General features: G+C 34.7%; 1 protein-coding gene and 1 long non-coding RNA gene across 9 annotated transcripts; one reads left to right on the forward strand and one right to left on the reverse strand.

Moving 5' to 3' along the window:
• Positions 1-3,899: 3,899 nt before the first annotated feature.
• LOC130711198 (uncharacterized) lies at positions 3,900-8,302 on the reverse strand. Of its 3 annotated transcripts, none has more exons than XR_009010604.1 (5): positions 8,132-8,302; positions 7,720-7,993; positions 5,837-6,052; positions 5,516-5,715; positions 3,900-4,343 (listed from the first exon to the last, which is right to left on the reverse strand). It is a non-coding gene; the product is annotated as an uncharacterized LOC130711198 (long non-coding RNA). The 3 variants fall into 3 exon arrangements; XR_009010603.1 differs by having other exon boundaries at positions 7,720-7,931; positions 8,132-8,301; XR_009010602.1 differs by having other exon boundaries at positions 7,720-8,300.
• Positions 8,303-11,891: 3,589 nt separating this feature from the next.
• Positions 11,892-17,421, forward strand: LOC130711197 (transcription initiation factor TFIID subunit 2-like). 6 transcript variants are annotated; one of them, XM_057560710.1, is made up of 6 exons: positions 11,892-12,065; positions 12,169-12,309; positions 14,865-15,209; positions 15,283-15,378; positions 15,887-16,013; positions 17,156-17,421. In XM_057560710.1, the coding sequence occupies exons 2-5, from the start codon at positions 12,305-12,307 to the stop codon at positions 15,978-15,980; spliced, it is 540 nt and encodes a 179-aa protein (XP_057416693.1). In that variant the 5' UTR covers positions 11,892-12,065; positions 12,169-12,304; the 3' UTR covers positions 15,981-16,013; positions 17,156-17,421. The 6 variants fall into 6 exon arrangements, with proteins under 6 accessions (XP_057416693.1, XP_057416695.1, XP_057416694.1 ...); XM_057560712.1 differs by having other exon boundaries at positions 15,283-15,369; XM_057560711.1 differs by having other exon boundaries at positions 11,893-12,065; positions 15,286-15,378.
• The last annotated feature ends 42 nt before the right edge of the window (positions 17,422-17,463 follow it).

Raw genomic sequence — 17,463 nt, forward strand, 5'->3', positions numbered from 1 at the left:
TTATCTACACAAAAGTTAATAGTGAGATGGTAAAACTTGACACTCTCAAATTTTTTTACACATGAGAGAATCTAAATCCACAGCAAAGACCTACGTGAGCATTATGTGGAGCATGTGTGCTTCATAACTCATTTATGCAAAGTCAACCCTTTTCTGGTAACATCCTTGCATAATCACAAGTATTTTCAATTTTCAAAGACCATTTGTTATCATCAATATAACTAATCCCAATATTAAATTGCAATATGTCCACTTCAGATATCTTGTTAATTTCTTCTTTCTTGATGTGCCGTGCCGTCGCAACCACTACGAATTGAATCAAACAAAATATTGTAATTTTCTTTCCCTATCAATCAATTTGCATAAAATTTATGAGCTTCTCATTCTTAATAATAATGGATGCATATCGTTTAAGCAAACTTTGTAGGCCATATATTGGCGTCCGTGTAATTAGAATCAAACTATATAATTCGAACCACATTATTAGATATTAAATAAACCATTTGTTGAAAATTGAAAATTCTAACTTAAAAACAAAAATAGATGAATCAAGTATACATTTAAATACAATAATAATTTGTCTGTTTATGAAGAGAGGAATCATATATATAACAATATTTTTTGTACTATACTAGACGAACTTAATTATTACATTATGATCATGATGAAGAATTAAAAAAGAAAAAAAAAAGTATATGAACCTCATTAATGGTGCAATGGGTTTGGACCGCTTGGAACAAGGCGTTTGTCAACACCATAACGTGGATCAACCTCTGTTTGATCCTTTGGCAAGTGATGACTACGGTGGTGGTGGTGATGCCGGTGATGGTGGCCCTGGCGGTTGAGAAATGGCGTGAAGTCGAATCCAGTTGTTGTTGCTAAGATTTTCCTATGCTTGTTGTTGCTGATGAAGGAGCTAACATTATCATTAGATTTGAAGCCAAACCACCCTTGAAAGAGAGTCAAGAACACGAAGAGGCAAAGAATGAAGCTAAGGACATGTTTGATGATCATGGCCACGATGTTTGAGAAAAAGTAGAAAGAGAGAGGAATGATTGCATTGAAGGAAGGATTTTGGGAGGAAAATTTGATGGAGTTTTAGAAGGAGGAGAAGGGAAAGTTTTGAAGCTTTGACAGCTTGAAGGTGCTAAGAATACATAAGAAATGTTGAGGCTTGACATGGGAGAGTGCTTGCTTCCATGAGACTTTAGCTTATAAATTATATATGTGTGTGAAATAATTAATTAGAGAGAGAGGGGGGGGGGGGGGGCTGAGTTGATTTGGAAGGTCCAGTATATGCGGAGAGGGGGCAGAAATATTGAGCATTCTTCTTCCAATGAAGCTTCCTTTGCGTTCAAGGAACTATGGCTCATTTAAGAGCATTTTGTCAAACCTTGAATTTTATAATTGGTATATGGCCACTAGACCAGGTCAATTTTTTTTAGTAGGGTACATAGGTACGGGTATAATTTGTTTGGAATTTAATAAGATATACAAGAATGAGTGACTAATACCAATATTTATATATCCAAGGTGTTCACAAAATAAATCCTTGGACTAGGAGATCATATCAGAGAAAAATTCATAATTTAGTATTTTTCAGTATTTAAGTGAACATAATAATCATACGACAATTCACATCTATATATATATATCAGTAATCCTAATTTATTGCGAATAACTACATACACTCCTACCATGTAGCTATAAGTGTCGAGTATAGAGAGAGTGCGCCTTGCCCTATTCAAAGGCACAAGCATCTCTTAAAAATATGAAGTCTAGTATTCTGACTGGACCAAATGAACATAAAGCCCTATACCGTTCTTGTTGGCCTTGAGGATATGAAACCAATTCAGTAAATATTGTGTTGGTTGGTCAAGATGACCAAAGTGAGGTTTTATCTCGTCCAATAGCTTGTCGAACAAAGGTAAAGCTTGTAGGATTTATGATTTGAGGGTTGCCGAAGAGTAGTCATACTCTCTCGGAAGTTACTCAGAATTAGCTTCACTAAGGTTAATTGCTCTCATTACATTTCATATCAAGCTCTATAAATATAAGTTTGATCGTTCGATTATGTAGACATTACTAATTTTGCTCATTATATGTTCTTTCTGTGACTTTGAGTTTTTCTCTCTGATCTTAAACTAACTTGAGCGTCAGAGTGACTTCTATAATGCCTCCATATTATGGTCGTACATCGCATTGTTGTGCTCATAGCCTAGCATCACCACATCTTGATCACAGGCACTCTCTACAGCTCTGCTCAATTTCTTTAAGAACATAATGTAATGTTAGAGTGAATATGAAGCTCCACGATCTTAAAAAGTACGATTATCTTTGGATATCAATTGGCTCCAATATAAATGGCTCTTATCTAAATAGACATGTAACACTCTTTACTTTGAAATAAAGTGAACAAAACTTTTCAAAATAATTGAATGAAAGTACAATAGGTATCCAAAGTCCAAACATATAACATCATTATTTTTTTATACTAAAAAGATAGAGATGGAGAGTGTGGGGGGACGTTTGGAAAAGGTACTTTGTCTAGTAGAATATGGTGGGTTCTTAAATTTTCAAAACCATAAATTCCAAATTCCTAACCCTCAATTATGAAAAACAATGACACCTCCGTTGAATACTTGTGAACAAGTGAAATGGAGCAATCAAAAATGAAATAAAAACAAAAATTATAATTACAATTTTAATACATTTAGGTTGATTTCTTTATGTTCTTTTCCATTTTTTCTTTTAATAAGCCCCGTTTTCCTGGATAATTGTCTATTAGTCTCTGATCATATTTTTCCACTGAAAACACGTAATGGCAGCATGCTGTATAGTAGTCGGCAGAAACAAAAGAGTTGTGAGATTAATTTGACTCTGATTTTTTATTAATAATTAGCCGACATTTGATTTTGAATAAATAAAATCAACTTACATCTCATTCTCATCTATTTTCTTCACTGTTTCTTTTAACCAGACGTAATTATTAACTATATCATTATTATTATTGACCTTAGAGTAGCTTCAGCATAAACAAGCTGGCATTACAATTCAGATCTGCTTCGTTTTTTATTTATAAAATAATGCAAACTATATTGTGCCAATTCATACACTCCACCATACATTATATATATGCGTTGGAACACGCTAAAGTTGCATAGGAGAGCTGAAAACATTTGCTTCAATTAGACTCTTCCACTATCCTCTTTCAAATAGATTGCTTACTTTGATTTTTGCTGAAAAATGATTTGATTAAATGTGGGTTTGGGGTATTTGTGTCTTGAAATTTGTTTGGCTTTCTCCAATGCAATATACTTTGACCTATATATTTTACAGCAAAGGTAAATGCGTGAATTTAGCATCTTGGACCTCTAGTTTTATTCATCAAAAGGAAAGTAGCATTCAAATGCTTGCAAGCAGTTGACCCCAAAAAAAAATGCTTGCAAGCTAAGGTAATCTTAAATAAATGGAATAGATCATGTCAAGAAAATGAAACTGGATTAAAGTAACCTGAACAATCTCGTACACATTATCAGTATTTTACAAATATGAATCATTTGATATTGCTAAACCATATTTTATGGATATCAATTGACTTTGATCAAAGAAGAGAGACAACAATGAACTAACTACCCATCTCTCTTTACACCTTATAATAACTTCGGAAAATGGACAATTTGAATGGGTTTTGCAGATTGAAGGGTGTTGTCGGGAATGACACAGGTTGACATATTTCACAGCTCACCATTTTCTTCATTGGTGTGAAACATTGTGATGTGTTGTCCAAAAAAAAATTGGCTAGTAATGTGATAACGAAATTATGTTTAAGCTAATTTCTATTCTTTGACATTCATAACAATGCAAATTTTCAAAGTAGAGTTGTTAGTCATCCAATATGCCAAAATTTAATGATTAACTGTGTGTTTGGTTCACTGAAAAACACATCCCCGTGCAGAGAAGCGAGATTTTCCCATGTTGACTCAAACCTGATCAGCGTTGCATTCAACGGAAATCCACGCATACACTAATAAGTTAAAAAGTCAGCTGTGCACGTCCTTTTAACCCATGGACCCATCACCACAGCAACATGCACAAGCAATAATATAATGAGCAGTAAACTCTGTTCTTGTGATACATAATTTGAGGCTGTTTTATTATTTTATCATAATAACACATGCACTTGCAGCAAATCAGAAATAAGTCCTTGCATTCACACTGACCAGATAATTTTTTTCATCAACCTTCCTCCCAGTCAACATCGTCATCTTCGCCATCATCATCTGCTGGAACATCATCAGCTTCAACATTCAAATCCACCTTGTAACCTACATTTCCATTGCCTTCAAAATACACATCCAAAGCAAAAGTGAGCAGATATCAGCCAAACGAAACAAAAACAATCAAAGAAGGAACCAGTTCTCTAAAGTGTTTTATCAATTTGCAAAACCAAGTAATACAAGTCACAGAATATTATTGAAAATTGACATAGACCCAAATAGAAGTTGATGGGGGTCTAAGGAAATAGAGTAGAAGACTTGCTAATTTCATATTTATAATTACTAGGGAGTAGGGACACATCATCTCAAGTAACGTAATCCTTCCTATTCAAATAAACATACCCTAAACACAATTTAAGTCATTTAAAGTTCCTTCCATATTTTTTGAAAACATTGTTCTCTGGAACTAATTTTTATACTGGCCCAACAAACAGTCTAACACCAGTCAGTCAAATATGACGTAAACCAAGGATTTAAGAGGTGAAGTGAGCCGGTTGACATTTCGAAACATCTCAATTGCAGAAGCAGTTTCAAGTTGCAACCATATCACACTGTGATTGTAGATTGCATTAGTTTGAAGTGGCAGCAATGCAATGACTGTAATACAGCTTGAAACCATGGGCCAAAACAATGAAAGACTGGAAAAAAGCCTGAGCAAACTAATTAAAGCCATTATTAGTTCTTGGTACCCGTTTGGATGCTTACCCAAGAGCACTTACTATAGCTTATTCAGTGCAGTTTCTAGTAGATAAGCTCCAATAAACTCATCCAAACGGGCTCTTGAATGACTTGAGAACAAGGGCGGAACCATTACGAACGTTTTTTTAACATGGATTTAAAATTATTATACAAAACTATAGTAAAAAGAATGTCATAGCCTAAAAAATACACTCTAAAACAAGATAAGTACTAATAGATCTCAACCATTCAATTATCCAAAAAAAAATATCTTGGCATTATTTTGATCAGTATTCCTATCATTCAGTTCTAGCAATGTACCTGGGCAGCTTATCTTAAACTTACATATGTTATAAAACTCTAGACATGGGATCTATGGTGATGCTGAAGCCTATCAAGAATATAATTTCAATTATGCAGACCAATAATCCAAGCAATATAATACTTAAACTCATGTATATGAATGTTTAAAATATGTCATCTTTTAATTTTGACTTTTATATGGGTAGCAAGTGAGACTAAACATATATGTGCAAGCATGAAAAGACTAAATGTACCTCCCAGCGGAGCCTCTTCCCACTCAGTACCATCGTCATTTTTCTCACATTTTGATTTCATGCCAACCTGGCGACGGGAAGTACTGCTAGAAGGATCATATGTAGCCAGTGTATCAACTGATAGTTGTTTTTTTTGCAACTTCTTCCAATTCATGTTGTTGCTTAAGGAAAGCAGCATAATAAGCCTTCATATACTCATCCTATAAAAATAGGCAAGGAAAAAGAAATTTAGTGAAACAAAAACTTTCTTGCGTTATCGAAAGACAGAAAATTATAATTCATCTTATTTTACATGCCTGTATATTCTTATTATCATCATACCCAATTGTAGATTTCTTATCATCCGTGTACTGCGGTGGCTGTTGAAGTTGAAGTCCCATCCATCTTCATTTCCTGCTTCACCTCTCCACGTTGCTCCTTTGTAAGATTCATCCCTGGCGTAATCATCCATGGAGGCAAAACCTTTAAAGATGTACTATCAGCTCCAGACTTAACACGCTCTCTCTTGACTTCGGTACCATTGAAATCAACTACAACCTGTCCATATCAATAGACTAGTTAATAATTTAAGGAAGATAATGCTCAATGTTAAAATTAAAAATTGCATAGAAAAATCATTATAATATATCTTGAGAGAAACCAAGGCGTGTTGGTCCTTCACATTCATTCACTTGTCACATAGTACAAGATAAAAGAAAAAGGTTAAATCCATTTTAACTAGTAGCACAAACAGAAAACAGGGAGAAAGAAAAACATGCATAGAACCACGATGATCAAGCAAGTTGGAAAAGCATGTTCCTGATACAATGGACATGTCATGATACTACCAACTGAAATGGATTCTATCATGTTGATTTCTCATGACACGGACATGTGAAATTTCACAATGAGAGGATTCATTCTCTACTACCAGCACGTTACATTCATGCAGAGATCCTATTTACATTCAAGTCTGGTCAATTTTAGTTCTGCTCTAGTATGTTTACCCTATATAGCTAGTTCCGTTCAGCCCATTGTTTCTGAAAAAGTTCATATAATTTCAAAGAACCACCATCTTATATTAAAAAATAATCATTTTCAAACCAAGTAAGCCATCTGTGTAGAAATATACACTTCATGGAAAATATATTAGTATCATAAAAGTTATTATAAGATACATGTATTTGGCATAGAGCCTCCTTATCAAATATTCCTAGGTTTTCTGCACAGTAGATAAAGCATCAGCATACACGATTCAGAGATAGAAACTCAAACTATTAAATTTTGGATGAAAAATGAAGCCATGATTAAAATACCAAACAGTCATCTTCGCGTTTATAAATTTCAAAATAACCCATAATCACACTATGGCTACAAGCATAATTCATAAATCTGGATGAAAGAGTATTAGTATCGCACTTAAATTAGTAGATTTTAGCCTTGACTGTTAGTATCAGTTAAAGCTTCCTACCTGAATGTAAGTATGTAACTGATCTGTTGTAGATCAGCACAAATATAATTGCAACAGGGTACTCCTCTCATATCAATGAATACAGAAAACACTTCTTAGTTCTTCAGTTTCAGATTCCTTACTTTTCTCACACTTTTTACTCAAAATTTCATATAATCTATTATAGGTCAATCCAAAGATACATGTAAGACAGTAAGAGCAGCACTCTTCTCTCAACAATACTTACATAAAACACTTCTTGAGTTTCACATTTCCTTGTTTATTCTCTCTCCCTTTTTACTCCAAATAAAGAGTAGGACTCGTGATACTTGGATAATGTATATTCATGTAATTGTTTTATTCCCTTGCTCTTTATGAAACAGAAAATAATGCTTGAAATTTAAAGAGTGATTTAACAATAATAATGTGTGTGGGGTTCAAATTTTTTTTAACATGTAGCATGTCTGCCTGGTCTCTCTCTGTTAGAATGCACAACACATAGGTTCTGTTAGTTAACCAAAGGCCAACCCAGATGGCAAAGTTAGTCACAAACTTGTATCAAGTACTAACTAATTGTATCAGAACATTAGAAGGTTCAGTTCAAGTTTTACAGCTATAGAATATTTCAATTTTCAAATAATACAAATTTATCTTGGTCTCTTTGCATTTTCTTTCCCATTCCTATCACTTTCTCTTGTTTTCTTTTCAATTGTCGGTTCCTAAAAATGTATGCCAGAAATGATATCTTCCTTGAAACAGTATAATGCATGTTTACCTAAGTATCCCCGCCACTGTGAGGCATTGGAGCTCCATTATATCCCAGTTGAGAATTTTTAGAATCACCGCCATTGATATCTCCATTAGCTGCGCGTGCTGCAGCACTAGCTCGAGTTTCCCATGCTTGAAGACTGCCAAATTCTGGAACAGGCAAGTCTTATACCCAACTGATTTGGTCCATTAAAGGCTTGTAGCTCCAACCAATGTCCACTGTCCAGTACTTCCCCGAGCAAAATCAGCTTATTATATCCACAAACATGGACTGTCTATAACTATTGTCGAAACTTATAGAATGTTTTATCAGATTTCAGTCATGTGTTAGAGTGTCCCAATTTGTCAATTCAACAAAAATGAGTAACTATGATTGATGATAAAGGCATATATGATATATCTGAAAAGGTTGAACGAACCTTGTGAGTGCATCAAGAACCACAACAGCGATTTGAGCTGATTATCTCCTTTGCTGGTAAGATCATCATAGAAAGCCCTCGCAGCCATGGTTCCTCCTTCGCTTCGCTTGACTCCCTAGCCGCTCAGCGACACTTGCCTGCGGCCTTTGCCAGTCGTGGGGGGAGACAACACCTCTATTTGGGGGAATTTCTATTACTTTATTATTTAGTTATTTTTAAGTAAATTAATTAAAAATTGATTATATATTAATTAATTTTTCCGTAAGAGTTTTAATGTAATATAGATAACAAAAATTTCAAAATCAGAATGGTTTAGTTTATGAATTTCACGTTTTATGCAGGTGATGGAGCAAGAAAAGCATGTTGTTGATAAGCATTATTTTTTGTTCTTCACTTTAAATGGTTCCCTCAAACTAAATGGGCAAGGATTGTTGGAATTTCAATGACTGAGTTTCAGTTTGGATCTGTGATAGGACTGACTCTTTCAACTTGGAGCTAATGATTCTCAAACTTTACAGCAAATTAGAGTCTTTGGGATCCTTCGTATATGAACCTACAAGTTGAGATATGACCGTCTCTACTTGAACCACATTTGACCACTAATATGTCATTGAGCTTTTTCTATTTTATTTTATATATGTCTATGTATTAGTTTTATCCATAATCCATTCATTCCAACAAAGTGTTTTTTTTCTCCTCTAGAATGTCTTTTTCCATGAGTATAGAATTAAGTTTCTTTAAATTGTGAGTTTCTGAGATGGTCCTTCTAATTTTTAATTTCCTTCACTTTCTCCTAATGTTTCATGCTTCCTTTCTCATCCCATTTTTTACCTCTGCTATTCTCCTAATTTTTCCTCCTTCCTTTCTCATCCCATTTTTTACCTCTGTTATTTTAACCATAAGAGAAGGAGAAAGAAAATATGAGGGGAAAATATGAGGGGAGAGAGGGTCTAACTTGTGTGACTCCAATGTGGGTGTTGGTTTGTGCAGGAGAAGGAGCTGACAGTGGTCTAAGAGTGGTGTTGGCTGAAAAAATTCAAGTATAAGCATGGCGATCTGACTAGGCGTAATGAGTGGGTTCACAGTCGGCAAAGACATTGCATGTCGTGTCAGTGGGCACCACCAAGCTTTCCTCTTCACTCCAATTTTTTTTTTATGTTATTTTTTTATTTCTATTATTGTGTATGATGACTTTGGCTATGAACTTCTTCTTCTGTTTGATTTCTTTGGTGCAAGCACAGGGAAAAGAGACGGGTGATAGGTAGAGTTCATCACGATTCGAAAAGAAGCAATTATATCTGGTGTCGTTGTCAAGGAAGGGGGTATTTATAACTCAGATTTATTTTATTTTGGTACTCTGCTTTGTTAGTTCTAAATTTCAAAGAAAAATTTAGGAAATATATAGTAGCATTGAATCAGACATGTTCTTGATAATAGGAAAATGAATGTTTTCTTCTCTTATTTATTTAGGCATTACATTTTTAAGTCTCAATATTTTTTTATGCAGGATACTTCCAATGTACAATACATAGATATTGGTGGAAAATTTCGTACCAAGCTATCCACGATAGTTTTCCAGAATATGCCAAATAGTCTTATGTGGGGGACACATGAGTTCAATATGCAGTTCCTATAAAAGAGTTTACTGGTAGATACTACTAAGCTGAATGAGTTGGTTGTGTTCCATCTATCACATCCTTTTTTTTCCTAAGAGTAATATGTGTTCTGAATGCTTTATTAGTGATTTCTTATATCTATGCTTTGTGCTATTGTCTTTATGTTCATGAAGAATGTGAAACGATTTTCTGTTGATATGGATCAAGCTTAGTTTATTTAACTATGTGAAAACGAACTCGCATAATCACGTTCACATAAAATCCTTTCTTTTTCTTTTCAGATCAGCAGCCTGTGATGTCCACTGAATCCACTATGAGAAGATTCTCAGATGGTACTGTCAAAACCATTCTTAAAAGGAAGGAAGAATGCACCGCCATGGGGAAAAGAACAAACAGAAGCAGTAAAATTCTTGAAAAAATATGCCCAGAATCCTCCTCCTTTGAAGATTCCCGGAGATGGGAAAAGAATTCTACAAACTGATGCAAGTGATCACTACTGGGCTGCAGTATTGATTGAAGAAATTGGTGGCCAGAAATTCTATTGTGAACATGCTAGTGGTCAGTTCAAGGATGCTGAACTAACCACTCCTAATATGTTTTGCAGAATTTGAGATTTGGTTAACCAATCTTTTTATTACTTATTCAATTATATGAATTTCAATTTATGCAATAAAGGTTTCAATTTAAGACTTTTTGTCCACTTTGCTCATTATTTCCGACTCTTCTATTTCATATGTTGTTTATTATATTTTTAATAATCAAAATATCAATTGATGTATACAATACAATAGATATATTTCTCGTGCAACGCACGAGTAAAACACACTAGTATAATCAATTGTGTTATTATTGTATATAATTTCGATGACTAAGCTCTACTCTTTAGTTTGCATTATGTATTAATTGTAATTAGTTTATAATAAGTATATTACCATAAACAATTTATAAACGTATTTGATCTAACTTTATATATGATAATTTCTTTTTATAGTTTACATGTTATTTTAATTTTAAATTCTAGTGTGGTGGGTCGCAATGGTAAAAAGTAGTTATTTAAACCTTTAGATTCAGAGTTTGAATTCTATGAGCCGCAATATTGGGAAGCTATTTGCCTTTACCATACCCAGATCGAAATTGCAATTAAAGTTGTTAATATGGGTTACAACCCACATGCTAGTTTGACGGAGTGACCAAACGAGTCGAGTTGAGTTGGTTAAATTTTCAGCTCGAAAACAACCTAACTTAGTGCAACCCGACTCGTTTAATCTAATTTTGTAAGTATTTCTAAAATTATTTTTTATGACATTTTCTAATCTAATTTCTCTATTTTGTATATTTATTTCACTCAACCTGCGAGCCAGCCCACCAGCCCGCGAGCTCATAGCGAGTAGGATTGAGTTCATATTTTCCTGACTCGTCAAGACCTCAGTTTGACATAACCTAACCTCGCATTCAACTTAATCTGTGACGGGCTGACCCGTATAAGTTTGACAGTTTTTTTTTGTACATCAGAAAAGATATTAACGACTTTAATTGCAATGGTAATTTCTCAAAAAGAAAGTTCTATATAGTTAAGATTTTTTTTTTGTCGAAGGTTCATAATTCATTCGATACCCAAATAGGTTGCCCAGCGGCACTTACAACAGATCGTTCATACATATTGAATGAAGAAAATTGGGTCATAAGCCCAAACTAACTTACAAAGTTCATTAACATTTAAGCATGTGACTCCTTAGAAACACATCTAAACTAAGTTAGAACAAGGGAGATTAAATGAACTTTTGCAAGTACAACCCAGTAAACCGGCCCAAAGCACTGAGCCCATGTAAACTAGGCCTGACAAACCCTACGTATCCAAACCCTAGGCGGTAGCAAACCAGTTGCAGCGGTGGGGAACGGTGGCGGCTCCAAAGCTTAATTCCAAAATAGATCATATAGTTAAGATATAAGAGAGTAGATTTAATGATTTATAAATGAAAGCCCAATGTGGAAGCCCATTTTAGTTTTTGTCAACAAAAAAACATAGTTTGAAAAAAAAAAACAACCTACGAGCCCAGCTACAGCCTAGAGCTAGAGATTCTGAAAGAGTTAGACACCCAATCTAACTAGATACGGTTGACATCAGCAACTCAGAAGCAAGTACCAAACTTAAAAAACAAAAAACACGTGAAACTGAACCCCTATTACGCCTCTGAGAAGTGAGAAGAACAGTTCTCAACTCGCAACTCGCAGTCTCGCACCCACCCTTATCTTCAGATCAGCCCCCGGAGGGATGTCAATCTGCTCTCTTCAGTTCAATTCATCTATCACGATTGAAGGTACTGGTTCATTTTCCCCTGCTGCTTCAGTTCACAAATCTCGATTATGTTCATCAATTACCTTCTCATACTTTGTTTCTATCATCTCTTAAATTCATCTCAGATCCAGGCAATTGGATTACAATAACACAAGGTGGGGGTGGAATTGCTTCCTCTATTCATCTCATCTCAGATCCAAGCAATCAATCGTGTTACAATTACACACGTGGGGTGAAGTGAAATTGCTGCTTCCCAGAGAGATGAGGTAACAATTTTCACAACCTCACTAGCTGCTCTGTCATATGTTTGCATATAAATTACATTTTATCAATTCTCTCTTAATGCTGTTGCTGGCCCCTGTTTCTACCCTATTAATCCCTGACTCTGTCTGTAAACCACCACATGGCAGCCAATGTAAGCCAATGGATCAAACACACAACAAATACATAACAGCAAAACATCAAATCTACTAATAATGTCATATAAACTTTGATTCCTGTATGAGCATCTCAACATTTAAACTCGAATTCAAATGTATCCCTGCTTTTAGGAGTGATCAATGTCATCCTAATACAAAAACATATGCAATAATATCTCAACAAAAACAAACTGTTCATAACTAATATCTCATACTCAGTTCCAATTCCCAACCATCATAGAAACACTACCTCAACTTTATGGGACAACTAGCATAGTCAATGACATTTGACTTCCTCCACACATCTATGTATCCCGCCTGTCCCCAGTCATCCCCCCATGAATTCTTCATGGTCCAATAATCTTTTCCGTCCCTGGTCCCGAAAGCCACGATCAGCATCGCATGCTTTGCTAAATCTTTCTTGTCAGTTGGTATACAGCCCGTGTAAACTCCCTGATATAGAAATAAAGTTAGTATCAATATTAAATAATTCAATTTATCTTGTGCAATCGAACAAACCTCGTTGTAGCCGTTGAGATCTTTGTGAGAAATGTATAAACCAACACATACAGGCTGTTGAAGAACAGCCTGCAGTAGAGTATGCTCATCAATGGGAAGAATGACATATCCGTGAATCGTAACCAGCTTGTTCCATACCTGTAGATTAATAAGGTGTTTGTCATACTAGAGGAAAATTACCGTAACATAGTTGGTTCTTCACTCTTGTAACAACACCTTTTTGTCTCCAGTCAAAATGAGAGGGAAAGCTTCCATCATATGAATCTCCTGATTGTTTAATCTGCAAAGAAATATCATGTCAACAATACAAAATCCTTGATGAGAAGCAAAAGTTTCAGAGCATTTATTCATTTTCTTTCTTTATTCTGAAATGCATATGCCAACTCATTTATCAACACTTGTTGAATAATTCTTAGACTATGTCAATTCATCTATGCATGCTTGACGTAATTGTTCAAGGAAATTCCATAAATTCTTCCCTGGAGTTATGTTACTGTCAAGCCATTTCTGTTTGTTGTCTATCTATAATTGCGTTAAGTATGGATATGACTTAGATATAGAATATAAATTTTCCTGTGGTACCAACTATCAAGCTGGTGCAGATAGAAGTAAGGAGTAGCATGAGAAAGATTTGGGGTGTTGAAGAAATAAGGGACTCATGGTTGGAACATGAAGCAATGGAATAATTGTATAACGGTTTCTAGGGTTTATATAAAACTATAGATTTTGGAATTCATCAGATTTCAAGAAAAATCATTTGCTAGACAGAGTTAAAGTACATATTTTACATTTAGCAAGTCAATTTATAATTTATAAGCATAACAAAATGACTGGCACGGCTTTTATTACACATGACTGGCCCATAAGCTATCATCTAAGACTTTCTAGTCCTTTAGTATACTGATTGGGGCTCAATTATATCATGATTGCCATCAAAATAACTGCAATACGTTGTCAGTGAAAATTATGTAATAGCTATGAACTATCAATATATAATATAGACCCCTTTGTCCTTCACCACGATTGTTTTTAAAGAAAATATATTAGTGTGAGAAGTACTGAAGTACACAACTTTAAAGAAAAACATGCAAAGGTGAATAAATGAATTGGCTACTTTCTTCTGAAATGCTTATGCCTCATTCCGTCTAAGAAATCAACAAATAGCTGTAAAAGAAGGTAGGCTACTTGGCAAATGTAAAATAATTTTTTCCCTTAACATAATTTTCTTGGAGTTCTTGGTGACCACTTGTTCTGGAGGCCTTGATACAATTTCAAGAACCAAATCATGGGTAGCTTAAACTGTTAAGAAAGTAACTACTTGGAAATATAAAAATAATCATGCCTACTTAACTGAAAATCCTAGGATTCCTACTCCCTCCCCCCTCTCTCACTCTCTCCCTCTCTCTCTCTCTACTACTGTTTGTTTAAAATTTACTCATACGCAAAAGACTTTTGCTGTGGCATTACTTCTCGGACAGACAGGACATGGAAGACTAAAATTTGTTGAAAAAGAATAAACTTAAAGTTGACCTGCAGAAACTTTTTTGCATGGAAAAACTTTTACAGCTAAATAAGTTTGCATATAGTCATTACATATGTACTCTCTATAACTCAAATAACAAACATGTTGGACAGTTGGTACAGAGTTACAGACTCCTTCCATATCCACGTTTGACACTATTTTAAACATTTTCTATATTATAGAAAAAAAATGAACCAAGATAATTGATGCATTACCTGAAAATAACTTTCAGTAAGGAAAATAGGATAAGCTTCATTTCCTTTTAATTTTTTCTATAAGGATTTTCTTGTTACTCTTTGTTTAATGGTTGAATGCTTTTCTACGTACATATTCTAATGTGTTACTTTTTGCTGCTGCTAAGAATGGGGTTTTCCTATAACAAAAGGAAGAATATGGTGGAATTGGCTGTGTTGCGGGAATGCACAGTATTGCAGACTTCAAGTATATCCGTTTTGGATATTAATCCAGATTCTGAACATAAAGATGGAGATACTGGATGGCCTGGTATGATGAGCATATGGGTATATGAACTTGATAGTATGTATGACCATCCAAATCTACCTATGGCTGGAGAAGCATGGCAACTATTGGAAATACAATGCCATTCAAGGCTTGCTGCTAGATGCTTTCAGAAGCCTAAGAAAGGTTTAAAATTTGATGGCTCTGATGATAATGGTGATCTGCCTTCCATGGATATACGCTCGAGGTATATTTGTTTTCTTTGTTATCATTTGGTGACATTGTCCTCGTGTTTTACTGACATTTTTCTTGTGATATAGCAGTATTAAGTCCCTTTACTATGGAACAGTGCAGATCCTGACACAGGAGTACCTTGCTGAGGTTCATTTTAATCAACCAGTACAGATGTGGGTAAGGTTAAGATTTTAGTAGACTGGTAGTGGCATAGTTCCTAATACTTTCCTTGTGTGGTCTTCACTATTTGTGTTGTTAGAAAATCTGATATGATGTTGAGGTTTCATCCTATGAGGACATAAATTTTAATCTTAGACTTATGTATCTTGTGTGTCATCTAATCAACTTAACCAGCAACAGTTAGAATTTCCGGTTTAGCCGATGGATTTACAGTTATTTGTATTAACTGTTATCCACAATTTGTGTGCTGGTGTTTGACATGTCATGAGGAGGTCCCTGCCCTCTGTTGCCTATGAAATTTTCATTACTACTCTATAACTAGAACCTTCTTGAATCTATTGAGGAAACAAAAGGCCAAATACATAAAACATGTAATGATGCAATGTTGTAATGTTATTTTGGCTTTGTTAGAAACTAATCATGTTCATTCATTTGTGTTGGTGTTACTATTTTGCTTTTTATTAGTATTATATGATTTATTGATTCTAGACGGTTGATGTGTTCTTTTAGATTAATCAATTGGAAAAGGACAAAGATGTTATTGCTCAGGCACAAGCAATTGCAGCTCTTGAAGCATCACCCCGGTCATCGTTTTCTTTTGTGAATGCTCTAAACAATTTTCTCTGTGACTCCCAAGGTGTGTTTCCTCTATGTAGTGTATAATATTTTCTCTAATTGATTAAAATATGACATTAATATCTGGGATTTTTTGGTCCAAACTCAAGGCTTTATTGGCAAATTCAGCATCTGTGGTATTCAAATGCTAGAATACTTATTGCATTATGACTTCATGTGATATCAGTTGATTGCAAAACACAAACTAAATTCATGAGCAGAGTGTGTTTCAATTAGGCTATCCTTAACTTTATTGAAAAGAAGAACATCATTTAGTTAAGAAGCTAATAGGGATGTTATGACTTTACATTTGGATGTTGATAGAAAACAAAGAAGCTAATAGGGAAAGAAAAAGGAGAACAAAAATTGAATCCTTACGACTTACAGTGTCAAGTATAATCAGTACTTATATATAAAGAGTAGTTAAGAGCTACTCATAATAGAATCATAACCAATTCTAACAAAGCTAACTAAACTAACTCAATTATGTAGGCGGTCAACAATGTAAATATAATATACATAGGCTACACCCGTAGGCATACCTTGCCAGTTGAAATCCTTGTATTCTGTCTCCCAAGAGGTCCAGCAGCAAACATAGTCCTTGTATTCTGCCTACACACTAAACATGAGAAAAAACAAAATTATTTGATATGTAGGAGCCTTATCAATTATGTTCTTCATAGTTCGATGCCTACACACTAAACATGAGAAGAAGCAAAATTACTTGATATGTTTCAAAGGAGGACAGCAAAGCAATAAAAAAGTACTATAACCATGCATAACACTGAAAAATGAGAACAAGGAAATGAACAAAAAATGCTAACAAGTCTTAGAAAGATATTCCACAGGCAAAATTATACTGAGCTGAGCATTTGTCGTTGCAAGGTTGATTCAAAATGTAATTATATTAACTCCACAACACATACCACGCTGCTCTTGGCAGTAGTGGCTGCCCTGAAGACGAGAACCGAGACGATCAATGACTTGTCCTTTCTCTCGAATCCAAGATCCAGCGTTGTACAACACTTTCCTAATGAGCCCCATTTTGAGCCTGAGAAAAAGAGAGAAATATTTACTGGGCTGGCCCATTACATTATGGGCAAGATATGTCATCCACTAAAGCAAATGTAAATCATATTTTCTAACTTTTTCTTTCTCTTATAGGATGAACATCAGAAACAGATTGGGAGCAATATCTGCCAATGTTGAAAAGGATTTGGAGAGATGGCATAATGCAAGGAATGCAAGGATTTTGATAATGTGCACATGAAGTGAACAGCTAACTATTTTATGTGATTATATTTTGTAGCATAGCCTTCTCTATCAATGTATCAATGTATCAATGTGCCACTGTTCTGTGTGATAATGTGCCACTGTCTCAATGTGCCCTTAACTAGCAAATAAATAAATAAATTATTTTTTTTGGAATAGCAGTGCTGTAATAGCAAAAATAGCAAAAATGCAGACCCCAT

Source organism: Lotus japonicus, chromosome 4 (genome assembly GCF_012489685.1).
Source record: "Lotus japonicus ecotype B-129 chromosome 4, LjGifu_v1.2".
In the NCBI taxonomy this organism is placed as follows: domain Eukaryota; kingdom Viridiplantae; phylum Streptophyta; class Magnoliopsida; order Fabales; family Fabaceae; genus Lotus; species Lotus japonicus.